Here is a 17,679-nt window from a genome sequence, read left to right as displayed (position 1 = left end):
GGAGTGAGTCCCCTGCCCACCTCTCCGCACACTGAGTGACAGCAACACAGACCATCCTGGATGCATAAGATGTCTCGTCGCGACTGAGTGATGGCACTCACATCAACCCACACCTGCTACTACAGCTATTATCGTATCTTTCTGACATTTTAGAAAACAATGGCCCTTTGATAATCAATGGGAATCACCCTTTCAAAGAGCCAGTGATGCCATGAACTTTAATGAGTGACATCCTTGTCCTGTTCCATCAGTTTGTTCCCTGTGATTAGTTTGGGTAATCAGACACTGAGTCACACTTTTTACTGAATAAAATGTGTGCAAGCAAGAAAATTGGTTGTTTGTTCTAAAAGTAGCATTTGTGAACATATTGAAAAAGCAATAGCCAGCCCGGTGGCATAGTGGTTAATAACGTTCATGTGCTGCACTTCAGAGGCCGGGCGGGGGGGTTCTTGGGCTCAGATCTGGGTGCGGACCTACCCATTTCTCATCAGCCAGGCTGTGGCGGTGACTTGCATGCAAAACAGACGAAGCTTGCCACAGATGTTAGCTCTGGGACAATCTTCCTCATCAAAAAACAAAACAAATAAAACAACCCCAAAAGAGGCTTCTAGACCAAATTCTCTCTTTTTCCACTAGTACCACAATAATATTTCCTTTCCAGCCTCTTTGCTCTCTTCACTCTGTGCCCATGTGAAGTAGTGTTCAGCAAAGAAATGGGCTGGAAGTGCTGTTTGCATGTATAGGCTCAGTCCATGAAAACGTGCCTCAGGATGTGCCATACATTTCCCCTTTGCAACGTTCTGGAAGGAACCTAAGGACACGCCCAGAGCCGAATCCACATGTCAAAGAGGGCAAATCCCCAAATTGAAGGTAGCTGGGTCCTGACCCTCTGACTGGAGGAAAATCAATAGGCAGAGTCACTTGCTATTTGAAAGCTTGTGTTGAGATGCTATATGCAGGAAACAAATCTATATAATGTTCCAATAACTGATATTTTCATATATCTTTGGGCCAGCAGATGACTTGACTTGACTTTAAAGAAGTCTGTAACAAAAATTGTTCTGAAGCAAGTTTTCCATGAAAAAATATGTTTCCAAATCTGGAAACAGTAAATAGCCCTTGAAGAGCTGAAAGGGTAAATTAAAAATGTAATTCTTAAGTCTATTTATTTATTTTTTCCTATTGTATAAGTTTCAGGTGTAGAGCATGATAATTTGCCACCTGTGCATAAGTTTATTTAAAAAACGAAAATCACATTCTCTCCCAACAATTTTTTGATATTAAAGATGTATCACATTTTAAATATATTACCATTCTTTTGTTTTCAGATAGTTTGTAGCTGGTAGGAGTGCAGATTACTTTCTTGTGCCTAAAAATACAATCGAACAGAGACAGTCAGGACCCGAATATTCTTCCTCACTTCATCAGTTTTGGATGCACTTGCTACACAGCTGGATTCCCTCCCCGACAAGCTCTCAGGCAGACCAGCTGTCCTCCAGGGCTTCAGAGAGCTGCGGATTCCTCGGAAGCACCTCTGGACCACAATTCAGGACCACAAATGAGGACGAGCCAACGGATTTTCAGCTCTCATCTTTGGCTTCAGTTCTCTGTGACTGTGATCAAGTCTGTAGGGCAGTTTATCAAAGAGGGTCTGATCACAAGCAGAGCTGCAGTCCTTTGAGTCTAACACCTAACATCCTGTGGAGACTCTGATGATGAAAATGGGTGGCTGTATTCTAGGGACTTGAAATGGGTGCTTTCATTGTGCCGTGGCATCGAGGCGGTCTTTTTCAAGGACTCCAAAGCCTGGTGACTCCCTTGTTCTCCAGGCCATGGCTCCAAGGGGTGGGGCATGTCCTGGGCAAGAGAGCAGCGCTGGCTGCAGCAGAGCGTCCTCGGGACCATCGCAAAGAGACTAGGGCACTCGGGTTTGAGTAATTTAGCACCGTTTCCGGAAGGGGCGCCCATCCACCTCCAGCTGTGAGTTCTGAGCCTCCTGCTCTGCCCCCGGTGTCCGGCAGGGGGCGCATGGACCTCCATTTGTGAGCAGCGTGGGGTGCCTGCGGGTTCTGCCAGAGGCCGCAGGAGCTGCATCCTCAGCGGGGAAGGTGCTTCGCTTGTCAGGAGGATGGAGGAGACACAGCTGCGGTCATGTTGGGGTCTCCTGCTCAGAAAGAACACACCTCCTGTCTGGCCCTCATGGCTGACGAGGGGGCTGCGTTCGGGGCCCCGCGACGTTTTTCTTAAACGGTCAGCACAGAAGCTTTATTTTCTGGGCTGTTCCCTCGTGGTTTATTCTCTACTTTCTCAGTCATGTTTTAAGAAGACTTACTTTATAAAAGTATCTCTTCATTGAGGTGTTGGAAGGCTCAGAATCACAGCATGCTGGGTATTTGTTGCATATTCAGGATTGTTTCTGGGGAGAAATTCTGATACAAATTAAAGGAGAAGGGAAACCTACATGACTGTGAAGTGAATATGCCAGATATTGGAACTTTTCAATCATGAGTGATGGGGACTGGCAGATGGCAGCCTGGGGTGAAAGGGGAAATGGTTGCAATCGTATAGGTGTCTTCTTTATTTTTAATGCTTAATGTGTCTTAGGATGTGAAAGTGATCGAAAAATGCCGTTTGTGGTTGGTGGTTTAACACCGCCTTACTTTCCAGCTCTGCAGGACTCTGCAGCATTGTCTTGTGCATTCTCAGCCTCAGCCTGGATATCAGCCTTTTCCTCAAGGAACGCTGGCTCCTTGTATGAGACAATTGCATTAAAAACATGGATCTGTGAGCTCAGTGTGCTGGTTGCTCCTGGGTGTCCTTGCTTCTTGGCTCTCTCGGTGGCAGGATGCTTAAGTTAGGCTGGTGTGCTGACCTTACCGTGTGTACACTGTCTGCTATAAATGTGTCTATATGGAAACGGCCATGTTTAGATTAAGGTCAGCATCAGTTCAGAGCACGGCTTCCCACTCGAATGCATGGCCACATGGAGCCCTCCAGCCCGCGCCCTGCCCTCCCCGAAACCTGCCCCTCCAGTAGTGGAACCCTGTCTCCTGTTGTCTGGCGACCACTCAGTCATTTCTCCAATCCCAGTCTAGATGCATAGGGGCCTCACAGTTATTAACCAGTAACTGTTGAGAAAGAACTTTATCAAGTAGGGCTCTTTGCTTGGTCGGTTTCTTTTCCTGTAGTTGTACAGATTCCAGTCATTTCCAAAGGTCCTTAGGTCAACACCACTTCCCCCACCACTTGCTGTGTGTTTTTTCCATTCTCAATATAGTTACACTCTTTAGTCTCATTTGCATTCCATCCAAGGATCCACCCACCTAAATCATTTTACTAATTTGTGTAAGTCAAGATTTGCTCTTTCTACTGTAAAAATCTGGGGATTTTGTCAAAGGCAGAGAGGCAAGTATCCGCCATTAAAGCATCACACAGATTTCCTGACCTCTCCGCCCACACCATCCCTGCACAGCACTGGGAAGCTGATCTGTGTATCAAATTGATTGCTTTGTGTTCGCAGAATGCCATATCAATGAGATCATACTCTACCCAGCCTTCACAGATGCTTCTTTCAGTTATAAAGATGAGTTTGAGATTCCTCCATGTCTGTTCATCTTGATAGTTCTTTCAGTGTTGGCACTTGATCGCATTACATTGCATGGATGTACCTCATTTGGGTGTGCTTTCATTTATTGAAGGTTATCTTTGTTCATTCAAGTTCCCTGCCCCTATAAATAAGGTGCAGTGTACGTATGTGTGCTGGCTTTTTTGTTGACGTTCTATTTGAAAACAGTGTGTAAATACCTAGGAAGATGGTTGAGGGATCACGAGTTAAGATGATGTTTAGCTTTGTAACAAAGTACCCAAGTGTCTTCCACAGCGGCTGCACCACTCGGCATGGGCAGCAGCGATGACAGAGAGTCTGTGCTGTCCTGCCCCCCAGCCATGAATTGATGTCGTCTATTTGTGTGTAAAGGTTGTCTCACTTTGTTTCAGTTTTCTTCTCTCTAATGATAAGTGATTTTGAGCGTGTTCTTGCATGCTTAATTTATGCTTATATCTTCGTTAGTGAGGTGTTTGTTCAGATCTTTACCCATTTTTAATTGGAATGTTTGTTTTCTTATTGTTGAATTTATGATGCTTTGTACCTTTTAATACAGCCTTTTCTTAGATATGCTTCTTGCAAAGATTTCTCACAGTCTAGAGTTGGTCTTTTTCTTCTCTTAACAGTATTGTCACAGAGTAGAAAATTTTAATTCTAACAAAGTCCACCTTAACTTGATTTTTCTTTGAAGACTCATTCTTTCAATGTTGAGGATAAAAGGTCCTCATGAAAACCGAGGTCATATCTTCTCCTTTGCTATTTCTAGAATTTTAATAGCTTTTTAGTTTACATTTACATCCATGAACAATTTTGGTGAATATTTGTGTCATGTGGAAAGTTTGTGTCTTTGTTAATTGTTTTCCATAAGGTCACCCGATTGTGGCATCACCATTTGTTTAAAAGACTAACTTTTCTCCATCAAATTGCCTTTGATCTTTGGACAAAGATCAGTTGACCATGTTTGTGAGTCTATCTATGGACTCTGTGTTCTTTTCCATTTATCTACTGGCACATTCTTACCCCAGCATCATGCTCGCTGTAGCTTTTTAAATCCTGGAACGGGGAAGTGCGGCTTACTCAACTTTGCTCTTCAGTGTTGTGCAGGATATTCCAGGTGCAGAAACGGTTTGTAGATATCTACAAAGTGTCTGACTGGGACATTGACTGGGGTTGTGTTGACTCCATAGGTCCAGTCGGGAAGAGCTGACGTCTTCATTATACTGAGTCTACTGATCATGGAAGTGAAATACGTCTCCTATTAGGTAGGTTTTCTTTGCCAGCTTTCCACAGCATTTGGTAGTTTTCTGGGTACAGATTTGTCTTTACTTGTTTATATTTTTACACAAGGATTTTATTTATTTTCCTTTTGTACCCTTTTGTGAAGGGCATTTTCTTTTCTTTTAAGTTCCCCTCATTCATTGGCAGCACAGAGAATACGCACCGCGTGTTGCATTTTGACCTGTACTTCTTGTTATCATAATCCACTCTCATCAAGGCCTGGGATGCTGTGCCCATTTCCGTTTGAACTTCAGAAATTAAGGGACTGAACAGTGTGACCACTGAGCTGCTGTGCCTCGGCTTAGCAGTCCCTGCTTAGCGGTAGCCAGCTTGCTCCCCGGCCGGGGGCACAGGGCTCACACCACCGCCTTGTTCTCACCAGGGCCCCAGAGACCAGGGTGTGGCGCTGGGTGTGCTGCCCATGGATGCTGGTTCCTGGCCGCAGTGAGACAAGAGCTTCCTGTCCCCAGGATCGATGTGCTGCTCCCTCGGGAGGAGGATGCTCCCTGCCCGCTGCCGGCCCAGCAGGGGCCTGGGTGTCTCCTCTGACCTTCTCCTTTGGTTGTGCGCACAGAGCTGCATGGTCTGGAATGTTCCCGGGGCTTGTTCTCTACTCCCTCAGGGCGTGTGTTCCTGAGGCCTCTTGTGCACAGGATCGTCCTTTACGGGGCTCATGGGGCAATCACAGCCCGCTGTGCTGTGTCACAGGCTCGCGGGGTTTGTGGGAGGAATCGTGCACAGATTCAGAAACACAGGTGCCCTCGTGAAAGGATGTGCAAGATGTCGGGCCTTCCCGGGGAAGGAGCTGGGAACACAGGACACGTCTGGAGACTACAGAATTGCTGGGCGAAAGGGAAAAAGTGTACAGATACACACGCACTACATGAATTGTTGATGGCTAATTTTTCCTGTAACGAGAAAGTAGCTGAAAAAATATTGCAAAGGTAAAGATGACGTATTAATACACATTGTTTCAATATTTTAAGTATATCAGAGTGAGGAGTTATTACAGTTTTACTTTCCTGGCTTTAAAGGAAGACAAATTATGTATAATATATTTAAAATACACTTCTTTGCTTATCTTGCTTTCAAATGAGAATATTACCATGATTGGCATTTTCTCATAACAGAGCTACAATCTTAAATATTTTTAAATATGAGCTCGTTGAAACATTTTTGCAGGATTCCAATGTGGCCAGTATTGTTAAACAACAATAATGAATCCAGGCCCCGACCAAATTGTTGGTAAGAATCTCATAAGAATATATCATGAATCAGTTTTCGACAATCCAAGCACAATGGTGATTTTTAAAATAACAGCATTGCATGCTGCTTAAAGCATTTAACATGAAATATACTAAACTTAAAGCTCCATCATATTAAAGACCTAAGACAATGACAGTTTTGTAAATTAGATACATTCATTGCAAACAGATTTTCTCCTTTAAAAATGTAAAATCTGAAGACATCTTCTTTAAGTTTGTGTATGTCCATTCAAAAGGTAAAAGTAAGATATCTATACCTTATTTTTATTATAAACGTCTTTCCCAGCAGAATTGATATTTTTATCTGTAGCTTCTTCCTTGCTCACTCCTTTATTTTCTTGTTGTTTATTGTGTAAATCAGAAAGTATGTTTCTGCGTCTCTCTCGCAGATTTCAGTTCCTTTCTCACGGCGGCCGTGGGCAAGGGGTGCGGCCTTGTACTCGGCGCGTCTTCATCTGGATCAGGAGTTTTCGCTGAGAGCTCCCTGGACAGTTTCCACTTGCTGCACACAGTCATCCCGTCATGGGAACTGCGTACAGATCTGTGGTCTCTTTGCACCAGGACACTTCTGCTTTCAGCCTGGGGTATTTCCCAATTTCATTTTACATTACATATAATTCTAATAAGATAATATGTGATTTTCAGGTTTGTATTATAAACTAACATGTTTTATACATATGTGTACACATATTTCAGCATTTGCTAAATGTCGTTAGTTGTCGTGGGACGGTGGCTGGTTGCATTTGATCTTGATGACCATTGGGGCACCAGTAGTAACCCTGGTGGGAGCACAGGCCAGGTTGTCAGCAGTGGAGATGGCGACAAGTGCTCAGATTTTAGATGCGTTTTTGCCAGATTCACAGGTGTGACACCTGTGCTGTCACACAAGGTCCTTCGTGCAGAAAAGCCCATCCTTGATTTCCTGCTCCATTGTTGTCATCTTGAAATTCTTTTTACTTCACAGTTTTATTGACATATAGTTGATGTAATATAACATTGTTTGAGTTTAAGGTGTACAATGCGATGATTTGATACACATGTATATTGTGAAATGATTACCACTGTGAAATGATAAGGTTAGTTAACACCTCCATCACCTCCCATAATTACCATTTATTTGTGGGGAGAACATTTCAGAGCTACTCCCTTAGCAACTTTCAAGTATACAATATAGTGTGTTAACTATAGTCACCATCCTGTCCATTAGATTCACTAGAGCTTACTCATCATGTAACTGGAAATTTGTACCCTTTGACCAACATCTCCTCATTTCCTCTGTAACTAAGCAAAAGGGGCACCTTCTGCTCACCACAATCTCATGCCAGTCAATTGCACACAGGCCTGTGGCTGAGAAAGGAAAATTTATGCAGTTAGCTAGCATAATCGGAAGATGGCGGACTAGTGTCCGAAAGAACCACCTTCCAATCCTACAGAACCTTGAGGCAGTTTATGGAGGGGAGATGGGCAGGGAAAGAGAGGGTTTAGGGATGTCGACCATCCGGTGTGACAAACTGCAAGGCGCCGAGTTATCTCTTTGGTCTGTCATTCATGATGGGTAGCAGTGCAGGATTTTTCTTTCTGGAGGTTGTCATGTTCCTGGGGAACTCAGAGAACAAAGTTGTCTTGTCACAGCTGGAGGATGTACATAAGCAAGAGTCTCAGAATGAGCAGGTGATGTATTTTGCAGCAGGGAGAGGTGCTTAATCACGTAGGCTGCGTGCAGGCGAGAAGGTATTCCCAGAGACTAGTGAGTCAGGGTCCTGGTTACAGAATTGCTTCCTTTCCTAAGCTGGCTTCCCTCATGCTAACTTCAGATCTAGCTGTTAGACTCCCACCACCAGCCCCTGGCAAAAACCATTCTGTTCTCTGTTTCTCCGAGTTTGGCTCTTTTAGATTACACATATAAATGAGATTTTACAGTATTGGTCTTTCTCTGACTTATTTCACCCAGCATAATGCCCTCCTGATCCTTCCTTGTCACAAATGGTAGGATTTCCTTCTTTTTTATGGCTGTATAATATTTCCTTTTCTGTATATACCTCATGGTCTTTCTCATTCATGTGTTGCTGGACACTTCGTATGTTTCCAGGTCTTGGCTATTGGGAAGAATGCTGCAGTGAACGTGCGAGTGCAGAAATCTCTTCAAGATTCTGATTTCGTTTCCTTCGGATATATACCCAGAATGGGTTTGCTGGATTACACGGTAGTTCTGCTTGCAATTTCTTAAAGGTGTCCAGTGTGTTGATTGATCCATTTATATATTTCATGTGATTACCATCATAGCTGTAGATAACACTTCTATCACATCACATGATTATAACTTCTTTTGTGGTGAGAACATTTAAGAACAGATCTCTTAAGAATTTTGAAGTATATAATCTAGTGTTTTTGCCTGTAATCACTGTGCTATGCACTGGATCTTGAGAACTTATTCCTTTTCTAGTTGCACGTTTTTACCCTTTAACAACATCTCCCCAATTCCCCCACCCCTCTGCCCCTGGTAACCACCATTCTACTCTCTGTTTCTATGAATTCAACATGTGAGATTCCATATATGATGATGTCATACGATATTTGTCTTTCTCTATCTGGCTTATCTCACTAAGTAGAATGCCCTCAAAGTCCACCCATGTTGTTGCAATTAGCAGGATAGCCTTCTTTCTCATGGCTGAATAATATTCCCTTGTGTGTGCATACACCTCATTGCTTTATCCATTCATCCATTGATGGACACTTGGGTTGTTTCCATAGCTTGGCTATATTACTCGCTGCAATAAACATGTGCCTGCAGATATCTTTTCCATATCCTGTTTTCGCTTCCTTTGGATGTATAACAGGAAGTGGGATTACTGGAGCATACGGTAGTTCAACTTTTAGTTTTTGAGGATTCTCCGTATTATTTTCTATAGTATTTGAACCAATCAGCATCCTCACCAACAGTGCACAAAGCTTCTTTATTCTCCACAATGTGGCCAACACTTACCACTTGTCTTCTTGATGACAACTATTTGAACAGGTGTGAGGTGATAGCTCAACGTTGTTTTGATTTGCATTTCCCTAGTGACTAGCGATGTTGAGTATTTTTTTAATGTACCTGTTGGCCATTAGGATTTCTTCTTTGGAAAAATATCTATTCAGATCCTCTGCCCATATTTAAATCGGATTATTTTGTTTTTTTTGCTGTTGAGATGTATGAGTTCCTTTTATATTTCGGGTACTAACCCCTTCTCCACTCTACAGTCTGTGAATTGTTTCTCCATTCCGTACGTTGTTTTTACATTTTCTTGATTGTGATTATGCTGTGAAGAAGCTTTATAGTTATAGTTTACAGCTATATAGCTTTATAGTTCCAATTGTTGATTTTGCTTTTGTAGCTTGTGCTATCGATGTCATATCCAAAACGCAATTGCCAAGACCTGAGTCAGGAGCTTCTTCATGTATTCTCCCAGGAGTTTTAGGATCTCAGGACTTAGGGTTAAGTCTCTAATCCACTTTGAGGTAATATTGTGAGTGGTGCAATTTAGGGGTCCAATTTCATTTTTCTGCCTATGAGTATGCAACGTTTCCACCACTATTCATTGAAAAGACTATCCTTTTCCCACTCACAATAGCATCAAAAACAATAAAATTTTTAGGAATACATTTAAGCAAGGAAGTGAAAGAACTGTACAATGAAAACTACCAGACTTTGGTGAAAGAAATTGAAAAAGATAGAAACACGTGGGGAGATATCCTGTGTTCATGGACTGGAAGAATGAATACTATTAAAATGTCCACAATCCCAAAGCCATCTCCAGATTCAGTGCAATCCCTATCAAAATTTCAGTGGCACTTTTCATAGATAGATACAGAAAAAACAATTCTAAAATTGGATGGGACCACAAAAGACCCCAAACAGCCAAAGCAATTTTGAGAAGGAATAAATCTGGAGGCATCACACTTGCTGACTTCAAACTATATTACAAAGCTATAGTAAATTATGCCAATGGGATAGTGGCACAAAATGGGCCTAGAGAACAAGGGAGCAGAATAGGTAGCCTAGAAATAAACCTCTGCATGTGAGGTCATGTAATTTTTGATAATGGAGCCAAGAACACGTAATGGCGGAAAGCATATTCTCATCAACAAATGGTACTGGGAAACTGGGTAACTCCTTCTAATGTTTTGAGGAACTTCTAAACTGTTTTCCATCATGGCTGTACTAATATATATTCCTAGCAGCAGTGCAAAAGGATCTCCTTTTCTCCACATCCTTGTCCACACCAGTTTTCAACTATAGCCATTCTAACAGGTGTGAGGTATTATTTCATTGTGGTTTTGATTCACATTGCCCTAACGAGTAATGATGTTGAGCATCTTTTCATGTACCTGTTGGACGTTTGTACGTCTTCTTTGGAAAAACATCTGTTAAGCCCTTCTATCCATTTCTTACTCAGACTGTTTTGTTTTTGTTTTCTTGTTATTGAGTAGTATGAGTTATTTATAAACTCAGAGGATGACTTGCTAATATTTTCTCCCATTTTACAAGCTGCCTTTTCATTTTGTTGATTATTTATTTTGCTGTGTGTAAGTTTTTAGATAGTTGTAGTCTCATTTGTTTATTTTTGCTTTTCTTGTCTTTCCTTTTGGGGTCATATCCAAAACGTCATTGCCGTGACCGATGTGAAGGAGCTTTTCTCTTATGTTTTCTTTTAGGAACTTTATGGTTTCAAGTCCTACGTTTAAGTCTTTCATCCATTTGGAGTTAATTTTTGGGAGTGGTCTAAGTTGGGGGTCCAATTTCCTTCTTTTGTCTGTGGTTAGCCAGTTTTCACAACACCACTGACAGAAGAAATTATTCTTTCCCCATAGAGTATTCTTGGTTTCCTTGTGAAGGATTAGTTTACCATATATGCATGGGTTTCGCTGAGGGCTCTTGATTCTGTTCTGTTGTTTTCTGGGTGTGTTTTAATGCGGGTATTATACTGTTTTGATTACCATAGCTTTGTGGTATAGTTTCAAATAAGGAAGCGTGATGCCTCCAGATTTGTTCTTCTTTCTCAGGATTGCCTTAGCTGTTATTTGGGGTCTTTGTGACTCTATAGATAACACTGAAATCTGGTTGATTGATGGTGCTGTTGAGGTCAACTGTGTTGTTACTGATTTTCTGCCTGCTGGATCTGTTCATTGCTAACAGAGTGATGCTGAAGTCTCCATCTATGATGGTGGATTTGTCTATTTCTCCTTGCAGTTCTATCAGTTTTTGTCTCACACGCTTTGATGCTCTGTTGTTAGGTACGTAGATAGTAAGGATTATTACGTGTTGGAGTATTGACACCTTTGTTATTATGGAATACCTTATCCCTGATCATTTTTCTTGTCCTAATGTCTGCTTTGTCTGAAATAATATAGGTATTCGAGGTTTCTTTTAATTTGTGTTAGCAGGATATATCTTTCTCTATCCCTTTACTTTTAATTTGTGTTTATACTTAAAGTGGGTTTCTTATAGGGAACATATAGTTTATTTTGTGTTCTCTGACAGTCTCCATCTCATAATGGTGTACTCAGACCATTCACATTTAGTCTGGTTATTGCTGCATTTGAATTAATATCTGTCACGTTTGTAATGGCTTTCTACTTCTTTTCTTCTTTTCTCCTTCTCTGCTTTAAACTGAACATTTAATTTTATTTCATTTTGTCTCCTTTCTTAGAGTATCAATTATAGTTCTTTCTAAAACGTTTTTAGTGTTTGCCTTAGACTTTGCACTATATGTTTACAACTAACCTAGGTCCACTTTGAAATAACGCTATACTACTCCATGGGTCGTGCAAGTCCCATGTAACAGGATATTCGCAATTCCGCTTCTGCATTCCTTATAAAATTGTTGTCGTTCATTTCACTCATGCCTATGCTGTAATCACATCATTACTATTAATTTGAACAAACTTTTACCTATTAGGTCAATTAAGAATAAGAAAAAGAAAAGATTTATCTACCTTCATTGATTCCTTCACCAATGCTTTTCTTTACTTTATATAGAGTCGAGTTTCTGACCTATATCATTTTCCTTCTCCCTGAAGCACTTCTTTTTTTCTTTTTTTTTTACTTTTTATTAAGATGATGATAGTTTACAACCTTGTGAAATTTCAGTTGTGCATTATTGTTAGTCATGTTGTAGGTGCTCCGTTTCACCCTTTGCGCCCTCTCCCCACCCCCCCTCCCTTCCCTTGGTAATCACCAATCAGTTCTCTTTGTCTCTATGTTCACTTCCACGTATGAGTGGAGTCATACAGAGTTTGACTTTCTCTATCTGGCTTATTTCACTTAACATAATACCTTCAAGGTCCATCCATGTTGTTGTCAACGAGACGATTTTATCTTTTTTATCGCTGAGTAGTATTCCATTGTGTATATATACCATAATCTTCTTTATCCAATCATCTACGAGGTTGATGGATGTTTAGGTTGCTTCCACATCTTGCCTATTGTAAATAATGCTGCGATGAACATAGGGGTGCATGGTGCTTTTGGAATTGCTGATTTCAAGTTCTTTGGACAGATACCCAGTAGTGGGATGTCTGGGTCGTAAGGTATTTATATTTTTAATTTTTTGAGAAATCTCCATACTGTTTTCCATAGTGGCTGCACTAGTTTGCATTCCCACCCGCAGTGTATGAGAGTTCCTTTTTCTCCACAACCTCTCCAACGTTCATCACTTTTTGTGTTGGTTATTTTTGCCATTCTAACAGGTGTAAGATGGTATCTTAGTGTAGTTTTGATTTGCATTTCCCTGATGACTAGTGATGGTGAGCATCTTTTCATGTGTCTATTGGCCATCCATATATCTTCTTTGGAGAAATGTCTGTTCATGTCCCCTGCCCATGTTTTGATTGGGTTGTTTGATTTTTTTGTTGTTGAGCTGTTTGAGTTCTTTGTGTATTATGGAGATTAACCCTTTGTCAGATAAATAATTTGTAAATATTTTTTCCCAACTCGTGGGCTGTTTGTTTTTTTCAATCCAGGTTTCCCTTGCCTTGAAGAAGCTCTTTAGTCTGATGAAGTCCCATTTGTTTATTCTTTCTATTGTTTCCCTCGTCTGAGGAGTTATGGTGTCTGAAAAGATCCTTTTGATACTGATGTCAAAGAGTGTACTGCCTATATTCTCTTCTAGAAGACTTAGTGTTTCAGGTGTAATCTTTAGGTCTTTGATCCATTTTGAGTTTATTTTTGTTAACGGTGAACAAGAACGGCCAATTTTCCTTCTTTCACATGTGGCTGTCCAGTTTTCCCAGCACCGTTTGTTGAAGAGACTTTCTTTCTCCCTTGTAGGCCCTCAGTTCCTGTGTCAAAGGTTAGTTGTCCATAGATGTGTGGTTCTATTTCTGGGCTTTCAATTCTACTCCATTGATCTGTGCACCTGTTTTTTGCACCAGTACCATGCTGTTTTGACTACTGTAGCTTTGTAGTGTGCTTTGAAGTCAGGGATTGTGATGCCTCCAGCTTTGTTCTTCTTTCTCAGGATTGCTTTAGCAATTCAGGGTCTTTTGTTGCCCCATATGAATTTTAGGATTCTTTGTTCAATTTCTGTAAAGAATGTCATTGGGATTCTGATTGGGATAGCATTGAATCTGTAGATTGCTTTAGGTAGTATGGACATTTTAACTATGTTTATTCTTCCAATCCATGTGCATGGAATGTCTTTCCATTTCTTTATGTCGTCATTCATTTCTTTCAGGGAAGCCTTGTAGTTTTCGTTGTATAGGTCTTTCACTTCCTTGGTTACATTTACGCCAAGGTATTTTATTCTTTTTGTTGCTATTGTGAATGGGATTGAGTTCTTGCGTTCCTTTTCTGTTATTTCGTTGTTGGAGTATAGAAATGCTACTGATTTATGAATGTTGATTTTGTATCCTGCAACTTGCTGTAGCTGTTGATTATTTCTAATAGTTTTCCCATGGATTCTTTGGGGTTTTCTATATGTAAGATCATGTCGTCTGCAAACAGCGAGAGTTTCACTTCTTGATTGCCTATTTGGATTCCTTTTATTTCTTTTTCCTGCTGAATTGCTCTGGCCAAAACCTCCAGTACTATGTTGAATAAGAGTGGTGAGAGTGGGCACCCTTGTCTTGTTCCCGTTCTCAGAGGGATGGCTTTCGGTTTTTGCCCATTGAGTATGATGTTAGCTGTGGGTTTGTCATATATGGCCTTTATTATGTTGAGGTACTTTCCTTCTATACCCATTTTATTGAGAGTTTTTGTCATAAATGGGTGTAGGATCTTGTCAAATGCTTTCTCTGCGTCTCTTGAGGTGATCATGTGGTTTTTGTTTCTCATTTTGTTAATGTAGTGTATCACGTTGATTGACTTGCGGATGTTGAACCATCCCTGTGTCCCTGGTGTAAATCCCACTTGATGATGGTTTATAATCTTTTTAATGTATTGCTGTATTTGGTTTGCCAAACTTTTGTCGAGGATTCTTGCATCTGTGTTCATCAGTGATATTGGCATGTAGTTTTCCTTCTTTGTGTTGTCCTTTTTAGGTTTTGGGATCAGGGTGATGTTGGCTTCATAGAATGTGTTAGGGAATGCTCCACCTTCCTCAATTTTCTGGAATAGTTTGAGAAAGATAGGTATTAAATCTTCTTTGAATGTTTGGTAGAATTCTCCAGAGAAGCAGTCTGGTCCTGGGCTTTTACTTTTGGGGAGATTTTGGATTGCTGTTTTGATTTCTTTGCTTGTGATTGGTTTATTCCGATTCTCTATTTCTTCCTGCTGAAGCACTTCTTTTAATATTTTGTGTATGGCATGTCTGCTGGCAAGCAGATCCCTCAGTTTGTTTGAGAAACTCTTCAGTTCCTCTTTCCTTTTGAAGGATGGCTTCACTGGATGTAGAATTCTCCTCTTCTCCTGCGTGTCTTCTAATGAGAAGGGCACTGTACTTCTTACCCTTTTTGCACTAAAGGCTTTAGCTCCTCTTGGCTCTTTCAAGAGTCTCTCTGTCTTTGGGTTTCTGCAGTTTGAGTATATGCCTAGATGTAGATGTTTTAGTATTGGTTATTTGTGGTGATCTCTGAGCTCCCTGGATCTGTGTTTTGGCATCGGTCATCCCTTTGGGAAAGTTCTCAGCTATTGTTACTTCACATATTTTTCTTCTCCTCTCTCTTTTTCTTTTCCTTCTGTTATTTCCATTGTGGATAGGTATTACTTTTGTAATTGTCCAAAATTTTCCATATCCTGTTTCCCCCCACACACCCCCATTCTCTCTTTTTGCATTTCAGTTAGGAAAGTTTCTATTGGTGTATGTGCAGATTCCAAGATCCTTTCCTCAGCCTTGTCCATCAAAGGCATTCTTCACTCTCTTACAGTGTTTCTGGTTTACAGCATTTTCTTGTGTTCCTTTCTTACCACTTCCTCTCTCTTCTTACATTCCTCATCTGTTGTTGCATGTTGTCCGTTTCTTCCATTATTGTCCTTAGCATATTAATCACAGTAATTTTAAATTCTAAGTCTGATAATTCCAAAATCTCTGCCATATCTGAGCACGGTTCTGATGCTTGCTCTGTCTTTTCTGACTGTATTCTCTCTTGTCTCTAGCATGTCTTGTTTTTTTTGAAAGGTGGACATGATGTACCAGATAATAGAAACTGAGGTAAATAGGCCTTTAGCTTGAGGTGTCATGTTAACCTGGCTAGCGTTCTGGCTGTGTGTCTAGTCTCTACTGTAGTGGCCACTGTACATGACAGGGCATCAGATTCCTCTAATGTCCTTATTTTTTGTCTCCTCTCTTGCCCTGAGCTTCTTTATGAACTTTTTCATATGGTCTGTACCTTGTGGCTTTTCTGCTTTCATTAGTGGGTCATAACATATTAGAAACTATCAATCTAAAAAAAAAAGCAAACCTCGCTCTTGGCTCACTGGAATGATGATAAAAACCACCAGGGCATCAGTAAGAACTTCTTTGTTTTATAGCTGCCGTGGGATTTATTGCATCAGGAAAACAGGTAGCGCTAAACTGGAGTTCGGTAAGGGTTCAGGGTGTATACAGCACGTATTTCTGTTTAAGAGCTCTGATGCTTTACGTGGGCTGGACTGAACTTTCGGAAGTGTAGTCTATGTAAAGAATATTACAGACACGCCAGGTTTAGTCTATAGTCGCCTCCCTCACTTAACCGTGGACTTCATGTCTTCTTTGCCATTGGAAGTGGAGAGGCTGCCGGTTTTTAAGCCTGTGCCTTTGTCCTCACAAGCCCTGGGTGGACTGAGTGGGAGTCAGGTACACAGGTTGAAGATGCTTTCTCTGGGACTCCTCTTAGTATTGTCATAAGTGCTCCTTTATCTTTCTCATTCCTGTTTCTAATGTGGATACTCCCAAATTAGTTCTAGGTGATAATGTTTTACTTCTGCTGAGAATGATCTTTTATTTCCCTGACCTCTTTCTTTATCTCGGAGATATTTTACTTTTTAGAGTATTTGGAAAATACTGTATATTTCTATGAATATTTCCCCATATATAAAGCCTGCCATCTAACATTGCTTAAATTGGTACCTCTGCAATAAAGAGAAAATAAATTTTTCTTTAATTTGTATGTTCTACATGCGCTTTGCTGCTCCTTACTTTATTCCTAGGAGTTACCCAGTAGAATTGAACTAATTAGCCATTTTTATTTCTATTGAAACACTAGAAAAAAGTGTTTGTGGCACATGGAATTTGTAGTTAACTTGGTCCTCCTAAGCATTTTTATAAGAACTGCCTAGCCTAAGTCCGGGCTCTGCAGTGAGGGTGGTCTCTGCCCAACAGGGAGAGCAGAGTCCTCCCTTGTCACCCATGGGGAAGAAACGGAAAGAGCCAGGTGCTGCTGAAGAAGCTGGAACGTAATTTCCAGTTAAACGTCACTTTTTAATTTGTATTTTAAAATCACATGAATCAAGTTAGACTATGACCAAATATGGCTTATTTCAGCAATGAGGCTAGTCAGATATTAGAAAATCTATCATCGTAATCCATTGTGTCTCCAAAATGAAGGAGAAAGTCCCACGATTACATAAATAAATAGAGAAAAGTAATTTGGTAAACTTTAGCCAGAATTTCTAATAGAAAGTCTAAGTAAAATAGAAATAGAAAAAAAAAATACCTCAATGTAATACTCGGTTTCCAAAAAACTGTCAGCAAAGGGTCCGCTAAGTAGCAAAAGACTGAAACTATTTTGAGTAAAGCCGGGACTATACAGACTTTCCTACGATTTCATTATTATTTGACATTGTTTCAGATATTCTAGATCTGATCTGTTCAATAGGGTAGCTATTAGTCACATGTCGCTATTTACATCTAAAGTAGTTAAACTTCAATAAAATTTAAAGGTTTCTCAGTCTCACTAGGCACACTGAAAGTGCCCTACAGCTACGTGTGCCTAGTGGCTACTGTGTTAGCACAGCTGTAGAACATTTGCATCATCAGAAAACTCCATGGGCCATGCTGTTCTAGAGAATGAAGTCAGAGAAGAATATCTGTATGTATAGTATGAAAGATGAGATTAAATGATCCATCTCTTTTG

The 17,679-nt window shown here is 40.6% G+C and overlaps 1 protein-coding gene across 13 annotated transcripts in view; it reads left to right on the top strand.

Annotated features, from left to right (window-relative positions):
- Positions 1–17,679, top strand: part of LOC111772027 (protein phosphatase 1L-like) — a 63,074-nt gene that overhangs the window by 22,958 nt on the left and 22,437 nt on the right. For 4 of the 13 annotated variants that reach the window (XR_011428957.1, XM_070243102.1, XM_070243101.1 and 1 more), the window contains exon 2: positions 4,792–4,866. The exons of 6 other annotated variants lie outside the window; for them this stretch is intronic. Coding sequence is in view for 5 of the 7 variants with exons in the window: in XM_070243102.1 (XP_070099203.1) it covers positions 4,792–4,866 (75 nt within the window). In the remaining 2 variants the exon portion in view is untranslated. Of the gene's footprint in view, positions 1–4,791; positions 4,867–5,264; positions 6,435–6,536; positions 6,732–17,679 lie in introns of those variants that run through there. 3 more of the 13 variants (XR_011428958.1, XM_070243103.1, XM_070243099.1) reach the window with 3 other exon arrangements.

Source organism: Equus caballus, chromosome 19, assembly GCF_041296265.1.
Source record: "Equus caballus isolate H_3958 breed thoroughbred chromosome 19, TB-T2T, whole genome shotgun sequence".
Lineage (NCBI taxonomy): Eukaryota > Metazoa > Chordata > Mammalia > Perissodactyla > Equidae > Equus > Equus caballus.
Note: the sequence above shows the minus strand (reverse complement) of the source record. Positions and strands in the feature narration are given on the sequence as shown.